The 17,006-nt window shown below is 37.4% G+C and overlaps 1 protein-coding gene across 8 annotated transcripts in view; it reads right to left on the reverse strand.

Moving 5' to 3' along the window:
• chd9 (chromodomain helicase DNA binding protein 9) overlaps positions 1-17,006 on the reverse strand; it is an 86,842-nt gene that overhangs the window by 34,030 nt on the left and 35,806 nt on the right. For all 8 annotated transcript variants that reach the window (XM_015031917.1, XM_015031919.1, XM_015031918.1 and 5 more), the window contains 2 exons: positions 14,894-15,306; positions 1,629-1,737 (listed from right to left, as the gene is read on the reverse strand). In XM_015031917.1, the coding sequence (XP_014887403.1) occupies positions 1,629-1,737; positions 14,894-15,306 (522 nt within the window). The remainder of the gene's footprint in view (positions 1-1,628; positions 1,738-14,893; positions 15,307-17,006) is intronic.

The raw sequence follows: 17,006 nt of genomic DNA on the forward strand, positions 1-17,006 counted from the left end.
TGAAATGGCTTTATTTATTTATAAGTTTTTTTTTTTTCACAATAGTAATTAATTTAATCAATTTTATCTGAATGCCACCTTGTCATTCAGACAAAAGACCATGTGCTGATTTTTCATTAACCCCTCAGTAAAACAAAATGATCCTCCAAAACTTTTCCTCCCTTTGTCTACCAGACGACTCAAATTAGATCAGGGGAAATTTTGATTTTGTACCTACTGTTCACAACCTTTTACTTTATACATTTCTTTTCTCTACAGACCCCATGTTTGTGTGTGGATAAGGTCCAGATGAACTGCCCTTTTAGGACTTTAAAAGTGGAATTAGAATTTGAAATAATTTAGTCTTAATTTGCTGAGAATATAACAGAACAGAAATGCTCTTAAATAACTTGGATTAGTTTTGGAGACAAACAAATCTTGATTATGACACAAGTCACAAAAATATGTCCCACTGTTTTATTCATGATCTTTTGAAAATCTGTGTTGAAAAAACTAAGTTGAAAAATCAGGAGAAAGATTAATGTAGGGAAAAAACCAGGAGAGCTTTGAAGTCCAGCTTTTGTCTCTGCCTTCCTGTCAAGTTTTTATAATTATCTTATGCGTGGGCTGCTGCATCCTGCATCAATACAGCCCCACCTAAAGATAATATGTAGTTAATTAGGAATAAAATGCCACTGAGCCAAAGTTAATTAGGTGTGCATTATAAAATCCCTGAGGAGACAGACCCTTAAATCTGCAAACTAAAGATGACCAGAGGCAGAGAGTCAAACCTGCCACTTTCCAAAGCAACAAGGACGAAGCCCTGAGGAAAGCAGGTTTCCATCGTAGCTGTCGGACATGCTACCTCGACTTCTGTCACTAGATCATCTTAAATGACTCATCAACAGATACTTTTAATTAAGGCCAGGGGCGCCATCCAACGGGGGTAATTATATCAGAGGATAAAGTCTGGAGAGGTCTCAGAAAACGGGGAGAGGGGTGATAAAGCAACGAGTGTGCGACAGATCATCCTCATGTCAGTTACACGTCAGCAAATTCAACATGAGTTGTTTAAATAACCAAAACATCTGAGCAAATATTTCAGTTTGAATAATAGCCCCATATAAAATTGAGAATAACTAAAAAAAAAAGAGACACCTATGAGGAGGGGGTTTCTGATGCTGTATGGTAGACAGTATAGACGGACTGTCAGTTTTCTCCATCATCAACAAACAGAGGAATGTGTACTTGAAATAGCCACCCACTATCTGACCTCTGCATGAACCACATTCAATCCTTGCAAGCTCAAACTAAAGCTGTGAGCCTTCCCCGTTGCCCCACAGCAGCATGAGCAGCCGTCAGGGCGACGACACCACTTCCCTCAATCAGTGTTGTCAGAACAGTAACAGAAGAAGAGCCGAGCGTCGTCTTTGTGCTCTGAGAGCCAAGGTGCGACACCACAGGCAGCAACGCCTAAACCACATCAGAACCAGATTAAAGCTCCCTCAGACGCAACTAAGTTCCCACTTGACATCAAAGTGTTAGGAGGAAAATGGCAAAGGTTTCAATGTCAATGTTACACTGAAGGTTTTGATTAGAAATGATCACTGTTTTGTGTTTTCTGAAGAAGAAGAAAAAAGGAAACTTACAGAATCGTCATCCTTAGAAGAGTGACGAGGCGGGGGATCATCATCAGACTCCTCCTCTGATGACTCTGGCTTTCGCTTTTTCCTTTTTCCAATCTTGATGACAATTTTCCTAAAAGAGAAAAAGAAAAAAAAAAACACACCATGAGTGATGAAAACTGCTCTGAAGATCATAATTCTTAAAAATCTCCATGTAAAGAAAACTCTCTGAGGCCTAACATTTGGTACCGCTTAGCTCCCAAACTGAAGTTTAAGCAGCTGTTTGGGAAAGTGAAACCATGTTGAGGTGTTTAACAAATGCCAGCAACATTAAGGACAAATTAATATCATCAACCCAATGAACTGGAGAATTCAATAAGGGAAGATCAAAACCTGCAAATACTAGAGATGTCCCAATCAATTTGACACAAATCAAAATCAGCAACTTCCATCATTTTTGGTCTATAGCCACATAAACCAACAATATGTATTCTTTTGAATTTAATACTTTTTGAAAATTATAAAAATTATAGATATACATTTTAATGCATGAGTTATGCATTAAATCTTATTATGCATTAAATAATCTTGCATTAAATTAATAATCTTGCAATTCCTTTTATTTTCTGTTGTAAAAACTACAATCACTATCAAATAAACTTTTGGTCAGAAAAAGGCTGATTCAGTTACAGAGGCACATTTTCACCAAACAGCTCATGGGAGGCATGAAAGCATAAAGTCGAGTTTTGAACCTAAATGCCTAAATTTTATTCCAACTGTTCAGTATTTTTACTAGACTGGGTTCCCAAGCCAAGGTTTATGAAATGGCTCATCACAGTGAAAACGTTCTGCCAAGGAGGAAGTGGCATTTCTTAGAGAAACATTAATTTTGCAATAAACTTTACTTTCATATGCCTGAACTACTTGCTTAGTGAGTTATCTGGGTTACAAGGCTATTTGTGACAAATTAAGTAAAAGATGAGATGCTCAAAAAGAGTTATTTTCCTGAAGATAGGCATGTTGCTCTGAGCAGATTGGCGCCATCATTTAATGAAGTGAGTTAAAACTGCGTTACACCAGATTTATCACAACAACAGTTAATATGTTGTGAATTTCATAGACAATATTAAAACAAAACCACAAGAGCTTGTGGAGAACGCTCACAGGCATTAGCATGCTTATAATGCGAGCTGTTGGTGTTTCTGGAGCTTTGCATAAACCTCCTTTGCATTTTCCACACTATTTGTTATCTTATACAATTTTTTACAAGGACAGATTGATGCCTAATAAGCAATTGGACTTCAAAGATGGGAAGAGCAGCATAGTGAATAAGGAACACGCTAGACTTTCTGCAAGTCATTCAAGTGCCTATTCTCTTTTCCATTCCCAACCATATTATTGGGTGATCTTTATGAATATATTTTCTCACACATGCAAACACATCCTATTGAGTGCTTCTCTATTTCTTGCCAGCAAGACAGAGGCACCAAATCTCAGGCTTGGTATATTAACACACACGCACACAAACCCCCCCCCATAAAAACACTGCTGTCGTAATATTAAACAGTGCTTTTTCTCCCATCACACTTTGCATTTGTATGCCAAACCCAACTAGGATAAGGCAATACAGTGTTGAACACAACTGAGCATTTTAAAGCTGCCAGATGAAAATTAGAAATACAACATTTATGCTGGTTTATTCTGCATGCAAATACAAAAATCCTGCTTTAAAGCGAGTTCTGCATCAGTAAACAGATGCAACCTACCCTAAGTAATGTCAATTCATAAGAAAAAAGACGGATCACCAACGCATTCTAACAAGACACAGGTCTGAGATTTTCTTACAGAGAAGTCAGTGTCAAAAAAACTCATTATTGGGATGTACAACTTAAATGTTTATCATTTTAGACCACAAGCAGTGAAAAATAAGATCTCTTTATATGAAATAAAAGATTGTTTCAATGTCTGGTGTTGCCAGAAAAAGGTAAAAATATCTTTACGGTTTATTATTGTGGGTCGCTGGCATTCAGACCTACTGGGTTATCAGAAGAATAACAATACCACTTGTATTGGCCACATAACAAAAACACTTAAATGTTTTGTGTGTATTAAGAGCATACTTTCAATAAACTATTTATCTATGGTTATTAATACAATGTAGTTGTGTTACTTTCTCTACAGCACCACATTGTGTTTAATTTAAAACTTCTCGAGTGTAATCACAAGTGTAAACAGTCACTAAGCTCATTTCCTCCAATGCATCACTACTAAAAAGAGGGAGGCCTGAAAGCTTTAGAACGCCATCCCAACTGTGAAGTACAGAGGCGGCTGCATCATGCTCTGGGATCGCTTTGCTATGGGAGGGACTGGGGTATTTATGACCTGAAGAGAGGGAAAAAATGGCAAAACTGAAGCAACCATAAGCTCAAGAGAACCAGGAAGTTGATGGTTGGGGAAAAATGGCCCCTCCAACTGGACAATGAACCCAGTTCTGTATCAGCTATAATCCCGCCTGTTATTGTGAAAAATTATTGAAAGTCTAACAATTCTTATTATTTTGGTAATCTTATCTCAACAAAAACAGACGATATTTACATTCTCGTGTCAGTGAGAAAAAAGCATGTGTCCATAAGTGGTTTCAACTGTTTAATCACGGGAGTGCTCATGCAGACTGCACGAGGAGGCAAGTGAACATCTACAAGAGATTGTTTATATAAGACATCTTGACACAGTATATATGAACAAAGAACCCCATATTGGTCAATACTCCCTCCTTTTGATAAGCTGCCAGACTCGGTTCTTCAGACAGTGAGGGTATTCACTAGACAGAGTCAGCCGGCCAAAGAATTTGTAAGAAAGAAAAAGTAAACAACCCAGCAAATAAAGCAAATCCATCTCCTCATTTCCACTTTGTTCATTAATCCCCAAATATAGCACTTAAATGAAAACTGAGATTCCCACGCAGTGTCAAATTAAGAGTTGATTTGCCCCTTTTCCTCCCTTCCCCGTCTCATAATTCTTCAGATGACAAATGAAACACAGAAAAATCTAAAAAAAACAGCTTTAATCTATTCAAATGCAATGTGAATGAATATTCCCCCTTTCCAGCACTGTAAATGTGGTGTTAATTGTTTTCCTATTTGGATATGAGACAGCTTCCTAGTATGTGTGAATGGTGTTAAACTTTTTTTAATTACATTGTGGGAAGAGCAGGAACACAAATAAATATGCTTGAAAAACCATGTAAATATTGCTCTATTTGATCGTTAAACACACTGGTTTTTTTCAAATTGGTTGCTAATCCGGTTATCAAATCGCTGTCCAAGCAACAGCATTGTGTTGTTGCCAATTGGAAATAAATTTCAATTGGAGGATAATTGGTTAACTTGATGGGCCATTTTCATTACATACAGGTAATGAAAATATCGCATTCATGTTGTTTTAATTTTGACTTTCCCCTATTTATCGGTCACTTATTGTTTGAAGCATAGAAATGTGGCATGTATATGTATCCAATTCTTTCTAATATGATACTCCTAAATAAAATCAAGTACAATCAATTGCCTTTAGACGTCCTTGTATTATAAATAGGCTCTAATTTAATCTCTGCATAATTATAGCTGTTCAGGCTTCAGAGGTTTGCCAACAATCAGCAACATGTGGACAAAGTAGCATCAGACAGTGATAAAGTTCACAAATACTTAAAGCAGGGCTAGGTTTTACAGCAATCACAACTGTGGGACAAAATGGTGGCAGCATCATACTGTGGGGATGCTTTTCTTCAGCAGGTACAAGGAAGCTAGCCAGAGACTGTAAACCAAAGCATATTTGTTTGTTAGAATGGCCTAGTCAAACTTTACACCAACAGAGGACCTGGGAAAACAATAGAAAAGTGCCATGTACAGATGCAATTCATCCAATCTGGTTGAGCCTGAGCTAAGAATGGGCAATTCAATTTCAACCTCTGGACAGCCAGCTGAATGTCTGCCACAATTTTCTTAAATAACAAAAACTATGTATCTGTTTCTTTCCACTTTACCATTATTCACCACTCTGTCTTGGTCGATCAGGAAAAAAATCCATTAAAAAACATTACGGTTTGTGGAGATTTCCTCTCAAGCCCATCTGTGAAGTTAGAAAACAATAGAAATCCCCAGCAGATTCATGCAGCTGCCCTTTAACGAAGAACCGCCACCTCTGAAGGCATCCCTGCTCCTGTTGTGTGATATTCCATTTCACGAATCCCGGCGATGGTCTCAGATTACCGTTTCTTAGCAACATTCCCTTAGGATTGTATCTGGTGTTGTGCACAGTAATATTCATTTCAACATCAGTTCCTGGCAAAGAAGCACTGCATGCTCCCTAACAACTTCAGGTATGTGTTTGACATATCCACTGCAAAGCAAGAATAAGCTAACGCGGCTTTCTCATGGGATCTGCCAGCACGCAGCACAACCAAGACATTATTCGGGTTTGAGGCAGGATGATGAATTTTCTTAAGCAAAATAAAAAGCAGAGTCAAATACCCAACATACAGATGGAAATCTTGATCATAATTAGTAGCTACCTTGGTTTAAAAAAAAGGCCCTAAGCCTATTAAAAAGTATAGATTTAGCATACATCCTGTGTGTGTACATCCCACTCATAAATGCAAACAGAATTGCACAAAACCTAAACCACATCTTAGCAGCGGGTATAGTCTGTTACACCCTGCTGTGGAAGATAAATCGGACCACCCAGAGACTTAATAACATTGGTTCAAATGTACAAGCTCTTTTTGACTCAGCAGGCTCCCAGCTAGCCTCAGAGTTTTCATAAAAAGAAAGAAAACAGATTTTCAAACAGAAACAGGACGGTGGAAGCAGCTACATTTACTCCTAAGAATCCTGGTTAAGAGACTCTGATGTTAAAAATTACACTTTTATTTTGTTCATGAAGAGTTTATACAGTAATTCAATGGTAAAAAGTTGAATTATTTCAGTCATTTCTTCAAAAACTCCAACTCAAATTGCATAAATTAATGACACAGTCATATTTCAAGCTTTTATCTTAGTCACTTTTGATTCTCAGCAAATGAAACCACAATGTTATGTTTCTCAGAAAGTTAGAATATCACAATGGAAATGATTTTTGTTCTTTTTACAGAACTGTTTTCATATGTCCCACATAATCATGGAAAACCTGCTTTCTTGATAGAGCAAAACACAGACTGCTTTCGCTGAGGAAAAGCTACAAAACGACAACTGGAGAATGACTTTTCACTTAGTCCAGTTTTCTATGCTTATTAGCATTAAGTTGAGTGAAAGGAAAACAATGTGCTAAACAATGTAGCTGGACTTTAACTATAGCTATCACTAACACTTAAAGCCAAGAGACTACATCAAAAGTGTCCTGCCAAGGCCAAGTGAAGAAACAGGCCCATTCTATTCCTCAGATAAAAGTACAACTACCAATTAATTTTGAAATCAAAGGCCCAGTCAGTGATCATCTTGGGATCTGTGTCATCTACTGGTGTTTGTTCACCGAGTTTTGAACTCCAAAGTTATCACAATCTGCCAGATTGTTCTTTTTAAGCTTAATATTTTCCTCTGCTGAGTTTTATGGAGATGTTAATTTAATTTTCCAGCAGGAGCTGACTCCTGAACACTGCCAAAAGTACCAATACCTCCTTTATTGGTCTCATGTTATATTCAATTTTTTTTTTGTTCAAATCTCAATGTTTTAAATATATCACTATGTGTAACTTGTCTATAGAGTTTTACTTTTTGGACAGACTTACTGAAATAAATTAACTTTAAATGATACTCTACTGTAATTTAGGACAAGTTTCCTCTAGTTTTACCTCTGCACACTGCTCTTACTTTTTCTAAATTAAATTAAATTTCTCCATTTGGCTCTCCCTCAGGAATTTCCACCATCTTGCATTTCTAATTAGACTACAGCTGCCGCTGATCTGACATTGCTGAGTGATCCCTGATGATCTGCAACCACAAGCTTTTCCCTCAGAGTAATGGGCTGGTTGCCGTTCAAGGCTTTTTTGGCTCCGGTTCTCCCATTGTGCCAAATAACCCCCCACCCCTTGTCCCCACAGTGTTGTCCTGGCCTACTTGGCGTGCAGCCACAGGAAGTGTGCGTTTCAGGTTTGATTTTTAATGGAATCAACACCGGTTCTGGCTTTAAAAGCTCAGACTACGATGGCCCTCCAGCACGCCACAGAGACTGCCTGCATTGCATTTTTGTTGATCTACTGCTGAAAATCTTGCTAGATAGGACCAACTCATCCTCAAAACTGCCATTAGGTGTGCTCTGAAAGCGTTTGCTTATTCTAGGCATCCTGAGGGGCTTACTGACACAGCCGTGCTCGTTCTTGTTGGGGAAATCCCCCCCTTCTTATGAATGGAAGGCTATAATCTCAGCGCCACACAGCTAAGAGGAAGCGGTAGTAACGACATCAATATGGCCCCTCCAAAAGACAAATACTGTATCAGCACAGTGCACATGGCCACACAAGAACTCAGCTTTTTTTCAGCAAATGCATAAAAAAAAAAATAGGCAGTTCTCCTGGTCTCACTTCCTCACACACACACACACACACACACAAAACCAAGAGCCACAAACATGTTCAAATAAACCACACACCAGTACACGTGAACACATGTGCACCCTGCAGGGGATTAACTAGGGAAAAAACAATTAAAAAACAGCTTTAGCCTTTCGTAATAAAAAAAAAAATTGAGGGGAGAAGAGATTAAACACCTAGGACGCAAGCTCTGAAATATGAACAGCCATACTCTGCCGCATATACACTAGACTTAAACCTCCATTTTCTATCATGTAATTGATCTCACAAGCTCCATTTTGTTTGATATTTTCCTGCTACCCTGCTGCTTTGTAATGTAAGCATATCAGGAACATGCCTGCTCACAGGAAACAAACTGGGTGCACTGCTTTGAGCAAGCTGGAAGAACTAAATTTATATTATGGAGGGGAAAAAAGAAAACCTGAAGAGGATAGGGGGGAGGGAGAAACAAAAAGGAGATGAGCGGCACGGTGCTTTCATCGGATGATTATGAGGGTACTTTTCAGCAGGTAGGCTGCCTGGGAAAGCTAATTTCAGCCCGCAGAGACTGGTGATCGGTCGAGCCTGACCCATAAAAGAAAAAAAAAAAAAAGATTCCCAAGGATAGATTATGATGCTTCATATTTTTAGCTCATAAACTTTACCACAATAAAATACACAAATTACATGTATAATTTAGTAGTATTTTTGTAATACTTGTCAGTTTGTTCTTTTAGGAAAAACAAACCGACAATGATATTCGACATTATTTATGCTCTGGTTTCAGTCGTTGGAAACAGGAATTGTAAGTTGTAATATCACATGTCCAAATAACTAAGATAGTTTATAGCTATACGATCTAAACAATCTCACCTTCCAGTGAAAACAATCTTTGTGAAAAGCACTTATGTGACATGAAAGACTAATTAAACTTAGCCAGAACTGGAGAAGTGAGTGAGATACAGTTTAGCTCCAATTTCAAACTGCTGCCAAAGCTCAACGCAAGTCAGATCTGGAAAGTGCTTCACACCTGATATAATTTGCTATACGACAGCGACTGCATAGATAACTGGCTTTTAATGCACGACACAGAAATTACACCTACACACATGCATTACATCTTGAAGGGTTTGTTAAAACGTTTTGAATTGTGGTTCTCTGAAGGCGTTCTCAACATTTTTGATAGGTGTTTCTGAGCCCAGTGTCTTTAGTCTTCTGAAGCTGAAGAGTAAAGCTAGGTGCTACTCAATGTGGGGCAATCAGGCGACTACCAGATCAAAAGAACTTAATAGTTACAATAAAACCTTCACAATGGGGTTACTTTTACATCAGTCCGTTCTTGTCTGTTTATTTAGACTAAAGACAGTGTTGATCTGTTAGCAATAATAGTCAATCTGAATGGTTTATTGCACAACTTGACATGCAGAGTTACCAGCAGTGAGGCTATCAAACAAACAAAAAGTGCTGTTTGGCACCAAGGAAAACAGCAATTCAAATGGAGAGCGTTTTATTGCTTTTTACTATAAAACAACGAAATTAGAGGTTAGCCAGAATCAGGAAATTTCAGCCTCATTGGTGACTATTTAGAAACTCAAAAATCCAATTGTTTTTTTGCTAATCAGTGAAAGAACGAAACACAAACATCAAGTTGTGGTGGCTCTTCGGTTTGGAAGCTTTTGCTGAATGAAGACAATGCTACGTTTGCTCTTTTTGGTTTGAGTAAGATGCTTAAAAAAAGAAAGCAGAAGCAAAGACATGCAATTTAAAAGTTAAGAGCATTTTGTTTGAAACATCCTTAGACATGTCTTCGGCTGCTCATGGAGGCAGGGAGAGGGCAAGAGAGACCAAGACTTTCAGTATGAAACAGTAAAACTGAATGAAAATTGTTGTTTTATCTGAGATTTTAGCATCCGCCATTAAAAAGCTGAATGTAAAAATGTATGCAGCCTTCTGAGAAACTCAGAACTAAGATAAGCTCTATATTTCTTACATAATCACTCAGAATGATCTTAGTAATGCTAGTAAGGATAACTGTGTTAATCACATAGATGATAACGATGTCATATTTTCTGTTTAAAAGTGAGTAAATTCTGATTTACTGATTTTTGCCAGATCACCGACACTGTTCAGAGAAAGATCTTGTGAGATACATAGCAAGATTTGCATAAATGCCAAAAAAAAAAAAAAAAACCCACAAATCTGCATCAGAGTTTGAGTATTTAGGTTTCTCCAAAAGTATTCTGATGCAGTTTCTTCCTTGTGACTTCCTGGTAAAATATTTGGACTGATTAGGACTCTCAATAAGTCAGCATCTCTTATTAAAGCTGAAAGCAACATCACAGTAAAGTAACGTGCCGCTTGATGTGTCAAGAACCTCCATATTAGTGGACTTTAACAATGCCCAAATACATTTACATTGTCAGAGTATAAATATAAAAATGACTTATATTCATCATTTTAACATAGTTATAACAGTTTGTTGGTACATTCTTCTAATCTGCTTCTTCTATTTACTTTAGTTATCAGTCAGGCAGATTTTCCATGATGATACAAATTATTTTTTCTCCTTTCTGAAGCCTTGGTGGAGCAAACAAGCTAAACAATCAGAAGACACTTGCGGGAAATTAAAAAATAAATTCCAGTGGAAACAAAGCAAACTGTATGGTGGTCTCAGAGAAAAAGACAGTTGAGCACACAGACAATTAGGGTAATAGTCTTATCTCAGGCTCCATTCCCTGCTTAAACAACTGTCAGATGATGCAATGGAAGTCTGAGCACACAGTGAACACAACACACACACACCTCAGGTTTTCCGGTTCCTGTCTAGCACATTCCCTCAGACAGAGGTTAAAGTGATAAACTCTAGAAGTAGGTTAGTACCTCTGCTCCTAGGAAAAATATTTTATGGGGAGATCCTACTGGTAAATGGTTATGAACCAGATTTTACACTGAATAAATTGTTCACCATGTCTTGCTTTGGCATCAAATATGCATTAAAACCCTCTTCCGGATTAGGTATTGACATGCAGAATGGTAGTGATTCACACACATACAAATGCCTTTTGCATCAGAAAACTATGACAAACATAAATGGTAGGGAACAAAAGTACAACCTTGCTTCATCAACTCTCAATGTCCAAGTGAGAAAATGACCCATACAGATGATGCAGGCCCAGTTGCAAAGAGGCAAAGTCCAAAAGAGATTTTGAAACATTGTACCATCCCCATGGCTATGAAGTAATTATATCTAATGCATTGTGTATACAGAGAACAGACATTAGAGTTTATAACGCAATGCAAAGGCCAACTTTAAAAATTTATTGCAGCAGATGCTATGCTAACACCGTTGCAACAAAAGATACACCCAAGGGGTGTTGTGTTACGGTTGGAATGTTCTGCTGGGCAAGAAATTTTCCTCCTGTCATTCTAAAGTCTCCAGGTAGTCACACACCCCTTTTAACAAATATACTTTAGTTAAAGTCATCGAGTCGAAACTTCACTGTTTTCTTATGACTTAATCCTAAAAGCCAGTGTTGAAATTTGAATCATGAAAAGAATAATTATGTGGTATTAAGACAAATGTGGTGGTGTTTGCATTGATGTTTCAATGTTTGCTTTGCAGCGTCATAAAACTGTGATTGTTCTTGTTTTTACCTTTCATGGTAGGAACATGTAGCCCACCTGAATGAAACTGAATCTTTCTTGCTGCAAATTAAGAAATGTTTGCTTCTAACTTCAGACATTTTTTTCGTGTTTCATATTAAATATTTTTTTAAAGTTAAACTTGTGTTCTTCATAGAGAACTTAAAACTAATTAACATCTTTCCTCTAATATAAGCCATGAAGTATCCTTTTTCTGATTACTAGAAAAGCAAAAGATCTACAAGGATGAAATCTTCCAGGCTATGAATCTTCACACCTCACATGAAGCAGTCACGCACTCCCACAAGCCTCTAGTAATACACAGACAGTTAAACGTCACTGTCATGTTAAAAAAAACAAAACAACAAAAAACACAAAAGAAGGCAGTAAGAAAATCAACAAATCATGTGCCAAAGAAATGTCAGAAACGTCTCTCCTAGTTGGATGCTCAGCTAATACAGGGACAGTCCATGAATATTCCAGCAAGAATTGGTTTGAAACACTCATGTAGAGTCCGAAATTTTACTAAATTCAATACTAACCTTTTAAAACTATTTTTAAGGAATGTACAAGAGTGTGAAGAGCTTAAATCACATATTGCATCTCGTGTTTATATTAAATACCCCAAACTGAAAGTCTGTTTCCTGTGCAGTGACTAAGCTCTCAAATACAAAATAATTACCTAAAATAAGTTTTAAAGTTACCAAGTGCAGGATTTTAATAAAGATTGTTGACCTGGGTATAATCTTACTAACATGCATGTATTAATTGAACACATATTGGAACGCCTAAAGAGGCTGCAAAAAATTAGGGAAATGCGATATGTGATCATGTTGGTGGTTGTTACCATAACGATGTGACGAGTGGAAGTAAACAAATACTTAAACTGTGTTTGTTTTTTTCTGCTTTAGATTCTCAGATAATTGGTAAATACGCAACTATTAGAAAAAAAAATGCATAATTTCCGTTTTGACAAAACTTTATTGAAAATCTTGCATCCATTTCCTTTTGGTGTTGAAACAACTAAACATTTGAAACAACTTTCTTAATGACTGCTGCATTAAAGAACAAGCAATACCAAATATATAACTAGCAGACTAACGATGTATTTAGCCAATATCTACTGCTGTCCAAGCAGTTCACTGCAAAGCATTATGCAATAAAAACTTTACGATGTATTGTGCAGCCCAAATCTAAAGTGAAATATTAGGCTTCATACTGGTTTATCAAGGTATTTAGGAGATATGAAAACACACGTGCACTCAGTAGCAAGAATAAAGCATTCTGTTCTCTGAATCAAAACTAAAAGGTCCTTAAAATAATGAGAAAAACTGCACTTTCTATAGGATGATGAACCGTCTTTCTGTTCAGCAGCTGCAACACTGGAGCTGATTTGAACTCTAAACAACGATTGCATCAACATGACTGATGACACAATCTACTCAAAGTTTCAGCTCTCGCAGCTCTATTTTTATGTTTGCTCTGGAGGTGCACCAAGAAGAATGCCAGTGACTGATTTCATTTGAGCGTATTCTGGACAAGAATGGGGATAACCTCAGAAAAATATTGATCTTTCTTTTGATCAGCATATACTCCAGAAGAGTGAAAAAGACAAACTTGGCCATCTTAGGTAGCAATAATAAAGTGAAAAGTGAATTTAAAGGAAGCAGAAACGGCTTAGGTAACTTCTATGAAAACCTTTTACGGTGGTGTTTCACATGTTCATTTTAGACTGCTACTTTTGAAAAGGACTTCAGCAAACAACCGGAAGCTAAATGTATCCAAGAAAATTGGTTTCATTGATTCTCTTTACAATTTAATTTTCTTTAGAAATATTACAGTGAATGGATGAATTATTAACTTAGTAACCAAACTCAAACTAATTTCCCCCCCCCCACCCTTAGATAGTAAATTAGACAATTATTTAGGAAAATGGATCTTCAGAAACAAAAATGTAAAATCTTGTGATGCAGCTCACTTGAACTATATTTTTAATAATCCACAGAGACACAGCGTTATAATCATAATTCCAACTAATTGTGGCAATTTATGTAGATAACCATTTTTCATTTTGTTATTTTTTATTGCTTATAGAAACATCAGAATTAGCTTTACAAAACTCAGTGATCTGAAATCGGTCTCTCTTTATCATCACATGCACACACACACAACAAGTGAGATCTATCATGTTCAACACCTCTCCTCCTCTGCCACGCTCATCTAATTATTAACCAACCCAGCTGCCAGGTGAACTGTTGACCGCTGTCAATCTGCCACAACAGGTAAAAAAATAAAAAATATTGCTCATTTCAGTGCTCTAAAAAATTACTGCTCCCTTCACCCCAGATTCAGCTCAGTCTGAAATGACTGCATTTAAACATTAGGCTGCTTCTTTGTCTTCATGCCTCTGCATTCACATCTGCACCAACTGATATTTTAATAGCTTGTGTGGGGTGTGGCTTACAGCTGCACACTTGCATATACCAGTTAAGCAATGGGGGATGGTAGGTGAATTACGATATCTATACATCAGGACTTCTTCCCTAAACGTCTGAAGCAGCAGTATCTCACATGTAAATGCAGCCTTTGTTTGCTCCTCCCATGTCTGTGCTCACGATTAAGCCTGGTTTATGGTTATGGCATGTAGTAAAGGTTGAACTTTGAGCTCCCATCTTGGTAGCCAAAGGAAGAAACCGTACAAAGACGAAATACATTGCTGCTACCTGGCAGAATATTTGTGTCCATTGGATTTAAAAGCAACATTTCTCCTTACCATCATATAACTATCCTTGTCAACTCTGTGCTGTACTGTGTAATAAATAATTCATCAATGGAGCAAATGATGGCAATAAATGATTTATTATTATTACAAACATAGAATGATTGCAGCTCTATACTGGCATGCTGGAGCACAGCAGCAAGCAGCCAACCAGAGGCATGTGTCACATGCTAATTTGAGCTCATGTACTGCTGCGGCGATTCAGGCAGGAATTAACAGAATAATGATCAAAGGTCTACTTAGTGTATTATTCTTTCATAAGTTGTGCGTTTTGGCGGTTTAATAAAAGAACGAAGGCCATTTACATACCCGATCTTAGTCTTTTGCTTGGACTTTGAGGAGGGTACAATGCAGGCCTTCCTGGAGGATTTCTCTTTGCTCCGGGTCTTCCCGTTTCCCTTGTGCTCGCGCTCACGGTGGCTCTTGTACTGAGAAGAAGAGCTGGGGAAGCTCTCCGGGCTCATAACTCGTGGGATGTTCTTCTCTCCTCGCTGTCGGGCCTTGGCGATAGCTTCTGATATTATCCTATTGGCCTTCTCCTGCTTCTCATGCAGATTTGACTCCATCTGATGGTGTGTCCTCCGTGGCACCCTCTTCTCCGATGAGGAGCTGGATGAGGATGAAGACGAAGAAGAAGAGGACGAGGAGGAGGAAGAGCTGCTCTTCACAGGGGGACTGAGGACCCGCACCTGGCTACTGGGACCATTGGGGTTTTTTCGAGGCTAAGGGGAGAGAAGAACAGTAGTAGAAGTTTATTATTCAAAAGTGTCATACCTTTCTCAATCACATTTCATAAATAAGACACACATGATATAAATAGCACTTTCTTGATTATCCAAACCAATATTAGAGATACCACTGCACCAGGACCTCTGAATAACATCAAATTACCTTTAGGTGACTTTCTGCTGACCAAACTTGTTTATTTCCTCACAGCAAATTAGTAGCAAATTGTACAAAATTACTTTTAATTGTGTTTTTTCAAAGCAGGTACAAATCGACCCTATAGTGGTTTCCAACCTGGCCATGGTTTCATACAAAATGTAATTCCAGAGATGGCACCAAAGGCCCTAAAACAGAAAAAGTTAAAAATGGTAATAGTAATGATAATAACAGTATTATAACCGTTTTTAATAATCGAGGAGAACGGTTTCTGGTAGGCCAATCAGGCCCAACAAAGGTTTTTCTGGTGAACAGTGTCCAGTTCAGTGTGATTTTTTTTTAAATGCTGTCCTGGTTCAACTTAATTATATAACAGGATCGATACAAGGTCTCTTGGGAATTATAAGACATGCTGTGAAGGTCATTCTGCTATTTGAATCAGCCAAGTTGGAGCAGAGATGCATCTAAAAACAGGCAGGACACCAGGCCCTTATTGACTGAATTTGGACACCATCAACCTAGTTTGATGTATTTTTATCTTTTATGTTTACCATTATTGTTAATTTTCTTCAATAAGTTTAAGAAATTTCATTTAACATTACATTGTTACAGATTGTTTTGTAATTCCAGATTTGAACCAGAGAACGTTTAATTTCTACAACCAAATGGTTGGCAACGGTATTGCAGCGTTACATCCGAGTTACCCCATCCTGCCAAATGTTTCAAGGAGTCAAGAGATGAAAATAACAGTGAACAGTAATTTTCAAAGAGACCTGGACAAGAGCAATCAGGAAATGTTTTGTTTTATGCTCATTTGGTCTCTTGGCCATTTCGTACATTTGTATTTTTGGTTCAATTAAATCTAATTCTTCGGATAGTTTTTATCTTTCAAAGATCTAAAATCTTTTTCTATAATTTCATCATGTTTAATTTAAGGAAGAGTGATCATTTAATACCAAGAAATACCTCTTTACCAGGAAAATTTTCATTGCCATTTGAACAGAAGTAGTCTCTCAGTCAGCTGGCCCAAACTGGGATATGAACTTCAAAGAGTAAAAGCACATGAAATATTTATCAAATAGTTACTACGGTTTTTTTTATATAACTTTATTTTTAAAGCCATTCATCTCTCTAGTTTATCTAAAAATACTTAGCGACCATGAGAACTGAACCAGTATATAGATATGAAAAGGTTTGAATGTGGGTATGAGAAAGGGAAGATAATTGCCCTTGAGGGTATAAAAAGTTGATTCCAAAGGGAAACTTAACTCAGAGCAGTCGGCAGCGCTAATCTTCCACCCTTTATATGAGTACATTCACGGTAAACAGTTACATTTCTTTATATATTGCAGTAAGATGTTTTAACAATCACACATCATGACTTAAGGGCCAAGAGGAGACTCAAAATCCCAGGGGTTTATGAGGAAGACCAGGAAATTGGACTCAGTCCTACACACTTCAAGCAAATGAAATGGTTTGTTTGTGTTTTTGTTTATTTCTTTACAAAAAAGGTACATATTGTGGAGTTAGTTTGTCACCA

Source organism: Poecilia latipinna, unplaced genomic scaffold (genome assembly GCF_001443285.1).
Source record: "Poecilia latipinna isolate Pla-1442-1.1 unplaced genomic scaffold, P_latipinna-1.0 Scaffold223, whole genome shotgun sequence".
NCBI classification, from domain to species: Eukaryota; Metazoa; Chordata; class Actinopteri; order Cyprinodontiformes; family Poeciliidae; genus Poecilia; species Poecilia latipinna.